Raw genomic sequence first — 8,285 nt, 5'->3', positions numbered from 1 at the left:
CAGCTTCAGCATCAATCGTTTCAATGAATATTCAGGACTGATTTCCTTTAGGATGGGCTGGTTGGATCTCCCTGCAGTCCAAGGGACTCTCAAGAGTCTTCTCCAACACCACAGTTCAAAAGCATCAATTCTTTGGTGCTCAGCTTTCTTCACAGTCCAACTCTCACATCCATACAAGACTACTGGAAAAACCTTAGCTTTAACTAGACAGACCTTTGTTGGTAAAGTAATGTCTCTGCTTTTTAATATGCTGTCTAGGTTGGTCATAACTTTTCTTCCAAGGAGCAAACATCTTTTAATTTCATGGCTGCAGTTACCATCTGTAGTGATTTTGGAGCCTAAGAAAATAAAGTCTTTCACTGTTTCCACTGTTTCCCCATCTATTTGCCATGAAGTGATTGGACCAGATGCCATGATCTTTGTTTTCTGATGTTGAGTCTTAAGCCAACTTTTTCACTCTCCTCTTTCACTTTCATAGAGGCTCTTTAGTTCTTCTTCACTTTCTGCCATAAGGGCGATATCATGTGCAATCGGAGGTTTTTGATATTTCTTCCAGCAATCTTGATTCCAACTTGTGCTTCTTCCAGTCCATCATTTCTCATGATGTACTCTGCATATAAGTTAAATAAGCAGGGTGACAATATACAGCCTTGACGTACTCCTTTTCCGATTTGGAACCAGTCTGTTGTTCCATGTCCAGTTCTAACTGCTGCTTCCTGATCCGCATACAGATTTCTCAAGAGGCAGGTCAGGTGGTCTGGTATTCCCATCTTTTTAAGAATTTTCCACAGCTTGTTGTGATCCACACAGTTAAAGACTTTGGTGTAGTCAATAAAGCAGATGTTTTTCTGGAACTCTCTTGGATTTTCGATGAATATTGGATGGATTCGATGAATATTCAATGAATAGTGGATGTTGGCAATTTGATCTCTGGTTCCTTTGCCTTTTTAAAATCCAGCTTGAACATCTGGAAGTTCACGGCTCACGTACTGTTAAAGCCTGGCTTGGAGAATTTTGAGCATGACTTTACTAGCGTGTGAGATGAGTGCAATTGTGTGGTAGTTTGAGCATTCTTTGGCATTCCCTTTCTTTGGGATTGGAATGAAAACTGAGCTTTTTCAGTCCAGTGGCCACTGCTGAGTTTTCCAAATTTGCTGGCATATTGAGTGCAGCACTTTCACAGCATCATCTTTTAGGATTTGAAAAAGCTCAAGTGGAATTCCATCACCTCCACTAGCTTTGTTCATAGTGATGCTTCCTAAGGCCCACTTGAGTTCGAATCCTAGGATGTCTGGCTCTAGGTGAGTGATCACACCATTGTGATTATCTGGGTCATGAAGATCTTTTTTGTATAGTTCGTCTGTGTATTCTTGCACCTCTTCTTAATAGCTTCTGCTTCTGCTATCTTTCTGTCTAGTCAAGGCTATGGTTTTTCCAGTAGTCATGTTTGGATGCGAGAGTTGGACTAGAAAAAAAACTGAGCACCGAAGAATTATGCTAATGGAAATCAGTCCTGAATATTCATTGGAAGGACTGATGCTGAAGCTCTGATACTTTGGCCACCTGATGCAAAGAACTGAGTCCTTGTAAAAGACCCTGACGCTGGGAAAGATTGAGGGCAGAAGGGGACGACCGAGGATGAGATGGTTGGATGGCATCACCTACTCGATGGACATGAGTTTGAGCAAACTCCGGGAGTTGGCGATGGACAGGGAGGCCTGGCATCCTGCGTCCACGGGGTCGCAAAGAGTCAGACACGACTGAGCGACTGAACTGAGCACGCAGGCAAACACCGCGATGGGAGGCAACAATTCCTGAAATAAGTGACACACCCGGCACTTTTTTTTTTTGGTCTGAACTTTCTAGTTCTTGTTTTCGGTTCTCTGACTCCGCTGGGATTTGCTGACGGCGCGAGGAGCATAAACTCAGGAGAAAGGAGCGAGCTGGTGGGCAAATGGGAAGGAATGTAACCTGTGCCCGCGTGTGTGTGTGTGTCCGTCTGTCTGCGGGTAAGCCCTCCGTGCGCTGTGAGTTTGTGATCGTTTTCCGTGGGGCGGGGTGGGGGTGCTGCCCGTGTGCGCAACAGCATTAAAACTATGTCGGTCACGGGCAGCTGGGAGCGGGGAAGAGGATCAGAAAGGAAAACAGACGCCGCCGGGCTCAGACGCGGGCAGGAAGGGAAGGCGTGGTCAAAGAGGCGGAGAGACTGCGAGGGCCGGGGCGGAAGCAAGCGATGGAGGGCGCGGGGGCGCGGGGCCGGAGCCGGGGGCGCGGGGCCGGCGACGCGGGGCCGGGGCCGGAGCCGGGGGCGGCGCGCTCCGGGGCTGCGCGAGCCTCCGGGCGCCCCTGTCCCGAGGGCGGCTGACCACGTGCCGGGGGGCCGCGGGCAGCGAGGTGGGGTGGGGAGCGGCTCCCGGGTGCTTCCCCGGCGGATGGTGATGGGAAGAGGGGCGCGGGGGGTGGGGGTGGAGGTTTTGGGGGTCCCAGCCTTGGATCGCGGGGGGTCTTGGAGCGGGGGGCTTGGAGGATGTGTTTGCCATTAGCCCTGCCGGCAGCGTGACTTCATCAGCCCACGTGACCTAGGGAAACTGACAAAATTCCCAGCGCTTTTGTCCGTGACCTGAAGATAGGAAAACACCCACTTAACCAAGTTACCAGCAGGCCTAGGGAGGACTCTGCGGGGTCCCCCAGCCTCTGTGCCTGGCCCAGAACTGATTCTGTTCCTTAGTGGCCGCGGCTCTGAAACTGGGGCTCAGCTCCAGCCTCCCCAGCTGTTGCCAGCTGTGGGGTGGAGAAGCTTTGTAACTGTGTCTAGCAGTTGACCTCTGTCCCACAAAGAACCCCTGGTCCGCCCTACCTTGCCCACAGCACCCTGTGGGCCAAGCAGCCTCCGCCTCACTTCACAGGATCCAGAGAAGCCCTGTGAATGACTGTTGCTCAAGCCTGAACCAGCCAGAAACCAGAGAGCCACCCGGACCCTAGGAATTTTCCAAGAGCTTAGATGCCAGGCTGGGTCAGCCTGGAGGCCACCAGTGGGATCGCGGCATCGGCTCCCCCTGGCGCCATGCAGGGCCACAGCCTGTCCTTCCGTGTGGCCACGCTGGTGACAGGGCTCCTGGAGTGCCTCGGCTTCGCGGGCGTCCTCTTTGTGTTCAAAGAGCAGCGTTACTTTGAGGAGCTGTGTGAACCGGATGCCGGATCAGTGGGCTATGCCACCAGGCTGGATGGTAAGGGAGCAGGACCTTCTCTGAGTCTGGTTCCCAGGTGGTGGGAAGAAGGCCTGACAGGACTCCAGGCGCCACCCCCCTGCGCCACCCCCCCGCGCGCCACCCCCCAGCGTGCCACCTCCACCCAGGCCAGGCTTTCTCTGGTGAGAAAAAGGCGTCAGCCTCCCCCACCCTCAACCTGGACCTAAGAGGTGCCTGGGAAGGGAGGTGCCCGCTCCCAAGGGCTGATTAGAGGCTGTCACGGCTCAGCTTATCCAAGGGGTAACTTTCCCCCCCGGCGGGCTGTCCGAGATGAAAGAGGTTGCCCTGGCCTGGGGCCAGGCCGGATGCCCGCCTGCCGGGAAGGCTGGGACGGGCCAGGGGGTTGGCCTGTCCACCTGGACTCCTGAGATGGGCCCGTCTCTCCTCCAGACTGCAGGGCCCGGGACGAGCAGTTCTTACTTGCCAGGGTCCAGCCCCAGCAGAGTCCAGGGGTATCCTCCGGATGAGCGGCGTCGGCGAGAAAAGGAAGAAAACAAAGCGACTTGAGTCTTGGTTGAGTGCAGAATCAAGGCTGCCTTATTTTCTTCACATCAGTGCTTAAAAACCCCAAAACCAAAAATTTTAAAGAGAGGGGAATGTCTTGATAAGATCGTACCAATTTGGATGGGCTCTTATAACATCAAGGCCACAAGGCATGAAAAACGACTTTATTGTGTAGCGATTAGTCAGCTGTGAAAGTTATAAACAAGCCTCATCTTGGGAGCCTCAGTCCCGGGCAGACTTTGTGGCTCCCTAGGTAGCATGGTATCTGGGTTTGGGCTCCACCCCCAAACACCTGCAGAGACGATTTTCCACACTAGTGCTATATGCTTACTTATTCTGTTATCTACCTTCATCTCTGTGTTGACTTCTAGTGTAACCCAGGCACACACAGACAGGGGGCGGGGAGACATAGCAGCGAGCACTGGTGTGTGACCCTGAGGGCCAAGGGTCTCATGGGCTCCCTCCAGATCTCACCCTAAGGGGCCCTTCTAAACTCGCGAAGGGCTCTGTATTTACTTTTGCTTGTGGAGTGTTTAGGCCTATTGTTAGCAGACTTAGTTTTATGCCAGGGGCGCCTTGTGCAGTCGTGACCATTCCAAATTCTAAATTGACATTTATAACCCCAACAGGGCCAGAAGGGGTAGGATGTTCTGTGTAAAGATATTTTCCTCATCCCTGGCCTGTTTATAGGGACTCATGTACCCCCAGGGACTGTATTGCTGCCTGCAAAGCTTTCAAGGGGGATTTTTGAGCAGGAGTCAGAAGAATTCTTAGAAAGCACAGAGGACTACCAAGCATCAGAAGAAGAAAAGACGGAGGCCCGGGAGTAGATGACGGGGCGGCCCCGAGAAATCCCCGGAGGTCTGGACGGCCTTGGGTGCCAGCTCCTCGAGCCAAGACCTTGTCGTGGGCGGGGTCTCTCATGCCAGCTCCTGACACTCACTCATCTTCACCCTGGCCTCCTTCATGAACAACTTCATGACCTTCCCCACGGGCTACATCTTCAACCGTTTCAAGACCACCATGGCCCGCCTCATTGCCATGTAGGTCCCAGGGGCACCGGGCCAGGGCTGGGCAAGAGGACTTCGGGCAGCGGCGTTGTTTGCAGGGAGCCCCGGGCCAGGCAGCTGGGCACCTTTGCTCCAGCAGCGCTGCCAGGACCATGCCCGCGTGTGGGCACCCTATCTCGGCCTCCCCTGCTCCCTCAGCCCCTGCTTCCCTTGCTTCCCCTCCTTCCTCTGGTGCGTGTGAAACTGGGCCGTTGGTCAGGTCGTGCTGAACTGGGCAGAAGGCCAGGCCTGCTTCCTGGGGCGGGGCTGGCCTGGGGCAGGGCTTGTGAAATCAGCAAAGCCTAGAGTTGCCGCTGACACTCATGAGACTGGAGCTCCCACTGCAGGGGCGCAGGTTCGATCTGTGGGTGGGGAACCAACATCCCGTGTGGCGTGGCCACAGAGAAAAATGGAACTGTCTCTGCCTTGGTGCAGGGGACTCCGTGTCTCCATCACACCCAAGTGGCTCCTCACCGCCTTCCTCCTGGCCTCCCCCGACCCCGTCACTTCCCAGAAGTTTGGCAGGACGGCGCCCCGGGGTGTCTTTGGCGGCGGGGACTCCAGGTTCCCTCTCAGGTTCCCTCCCTGCGCAGGCTGAGTGGTTTAGGAGAAGGAGGGCCGCGCTGGCTCACAGGGGTGCCGCTGAGCTGGCCAGCCTCTGAGATAAGCGGCGGCCTGCGGGGCGTGATTAGGACCCAGCGCGGGCGTCTCCCTGGAGGCCCGGGGCGTTCAGCTGTCTGAGGGACTGGCGGGCGGCCGGCTGGGCCGCGGCTCTCTGAGCCCTTGGGTGACCGTCTCTGTGTCCTTGGACTCCAGTCTCCTGCCCCCTCCTCTTTCCTGTCCTGGCTTTGCCCTTTCCCTCGTCTCCGGCCTTGAGTGTGAGAAGCAAAGCCCAGTGTGCGTGCTGTGCTGTGCGTAGTTGCTCAGTTGCGTCCGAATCTCTGAGACCCCATGGACTGTAGCCCCCCAGGCTCCTCTGTCCATGGGATTCTCCAGGCAAGAACACGAGTGGATTGCCATGCGCTCCTCCAGAGGATCTTCCCAACACAGGGATCGAACCCAGGTCTTTTGCATTGCAGGCAGAGTCTTTACCATCTGAGTCACCATTCAATGACACTCTGGTTTATTCCCCACTTTCTTCTTGGGGAATAAAGTGGGGAAAGTGTGGGGGAGAAAACTGAGGTCAGAGACCCCCTTGCAAAGACTTCGAAAAGGCCACAGAGCAAATTAGTGAGGATTGGGGCTGGGACCCCTGGCTGTGCTCTTGATAGCAGCGTCTCACTGCAGAGGTCAACAGATGCCTTTTGGTCTTCTCCCCGGAGTCAGGTCGTGGGGCTCAGCTTTGGGCTTAGCAGGTAAGAGCACCTCACTCTGCTGTGAGTGGCGCCTGCCCGATGCTAGTGGTCTGCACTGGTGTTCAGTGAACACCGGCTGACTGCGGCTTCTGTCTGGGCAGACCTCAGGAGGGAGCCTGGCACCTCAAGCCAGTTATTTAAAACGCACTCTGCTCATCAGCCCGGCTTCGTCCCTAAAAGCCTGAACGTGACTTTCAAGTGGCCGAGTGTGGAGGTAATGGCTGGCTACGTTTTGACTCCCATCTGTGAATCACTGGAGCCACAGTTTGCCCTTCCCCCAGAAAATGGGGCTTTTTGATTTTGGAAAAAGTGTTGAGACCACAGTGATGCTATTTTTGAAAGGAATCTCAGCCAACCTTCAGGGCACTTGGGGAGGCACCTTTTCCAGAGACAGAAATTGAATGGTAAGGAGTGTGAATGCTCTAAAATGAGCAAGTTTGCAGTCTGTCTCGAGGTAGGGAACAGTAGTTACTAGAATAATAGTTGCTTTGGAGAATATTATTAGGAAGCACACAGATGCTCTGTTAAGGCTGCATCACCTGGTGGAAACGTTACTGTTTTCATTTCTCATCCAGGCCTCTGATGTCACTCAGGAAATCGCCCAGTGCTGGGGTGATTTTAACACTGGCCAGAGCAGAAAGCAGGCTTTGAACATTCCAAGTGCAACTGCATTCAGTTACAATTTATTGACACTGTTTTCATTGTAATTATTTTTATAGTTGGGGCTTCCCTAGTGGCTCAGACTGTAAAGCAAATGCCTGCAATGCAGGAGACCTGGGTTCAATCCCTGGGTTGGGAAGATCCCCTGGAGAAGGAAATGGCAACCCACTCCAGTATTCTTGCCTGCAGAATCCCATGGACAGAGGAGCCTGGCGGGCTACAGTCCATAGGGTTGCAAAGAGTCGGACAGGACTGAGTGACTAACACACACACGCATTCACAACAAGCAACACCAGTTACTTTTCATTGACGCTGCTGCTGCTGCTGCTAAGTCACTTCAGTCGTGTCCGACTCCATGCGACCCCATCGACGGCAGCCCACCAGGCATTGACGCTAGTAATGTGAAAATCCCATGGATGGAGGAGTCTGGTAGGCTGCAGTCCGTGGGGTCGCTAAGGGTCGGACACGACTGAGCGACTTCACTTTCACTTTTCACTTTCACACATTGGAGAAGGAAATGGCAACCCACTCCAGTGTTCTTGCCTGGAGAATCCCAGGGACGGGGGAGCCTGGTGGGCTTCCGTCTATGGGGTCACACAGAGTCGGACACGACTGAAGCGACTTAGCAGAAGCAGCAGCAGCAGTAATGTAAAGTTTCCCTTTTTTTTTTGGCTCCCTTGCTACTTCACTGTGGGATCTCAGTCCCCTAACCAGGGATTGAACCCTGGCCATGGCAATGAAAGTTGGCATCCTAACCACAAGGCCACCAGGCAACTCCAAGTATAAAGTTTCCTTCAAAAATAATAGATTCCTTTTGGATAGTGAGTCACAGTAAAAAGAAAAAAATCTAGCAAATAAGACAGGCATGGCCTATGGCCCAGATCATGAAGGTGTACAGAAAGAAGGCAGTGACCTGGAAGATTAATTTACAAAGGGTGCTGTCAGTGCAGGAGACATGGGTTCAATCCCTGGGTCGGGAATATGCCCTGGAGGAGGAAGTGGCAACCCACTCCAGTCTTCTTACCTGGAGAATCCCATGGACGGAGGAGCCTGGTGGGCTACGGTCCATGGAGCCGCAACAAGTCAGACACGACTGAGCGACTAAACGCCAGCTCCAGTCCTTGGTGCTTAGCTGTTTCTTAGTTCTGCTCTTCTTGTCCAACATGTGCCAGAGCCATTGGAATGATTTTTTTTTTTTTTTGCATGTCGGTCTTTTCAAGGGCAAGAAATTCTTTTTATTCATCCATTTCTAATGCCAGGCAAACACCTACCGCAAAGGAAATGCTCGAAGACTCATGAACAGAGGAAATGCAGTTCACGTGCATTTTCTCACTCAAATCTTACAGTGCCTTAGGAAGGCAGAAGAGCAGGGACTGTTGTTCCCATTTATCAGATGAGATGACTGAGTCACAGATTCAGAATCCAGCTCGGCCTGCAGTGTCAGGATGAAAGGGGTTGCACGTGATTTA

The 8,285-nt window shown here is 53.4% G+C and overlaps 1 protein-coding gene across 3 annotated transcripts in view; it reads left to right on the top strand.

Moving 5' to 3' along the window:
- The first annotated feature begins 1,872 nt into the window (after positions 1-1,872).
- LOC129554852 (proteoglycan 3-like) overlaps positions 1,873-8,285 on the top strand; it is a 49,585-nt gene continuing 43,172 nt past the window's right edge. Inside the window, exon 1 of one of the 3 annotated variants that reach the window (XM_088843340.1) lies at positions 1,873-2,009. Coding sequence is in view for 2 of the 3 variants with exons in the window: in XM_088843338.1 (XP_088699464.1) it covers positions 1,955-2,009 (55 nt within the window). In the remaining variant the exon portion in view is untranslated. Of the gene's footprint in view, positions 2,010-3,072; positions 3,228-8,285 lie in introns of those variants that run through there. The other 2 variants (XM_088843338.1, XM_088843339.1) reach the window with 2 other exon arrangements.

The sequence above is a fragment of the Moschus berezovskii genome, chromosome 14, assembly GCF_049115385.1.
Source record: "Moschus berezovskii isolate FMDL1 chromosome 14, NW_MosBer_1.0, whole genome shotgun sequence".
Lineage (NCBI taxonomy): Eukaryota > Metazoa > Chordata > Mammalia > Artiodactyla > Moschidae > Moschus > Moschus berezovskii.
The sequence above is the reverse complement of the archived record's forward strand: the minus strand, read 5'-3'. Positions and strand labels throughout refer to the sequence as shown.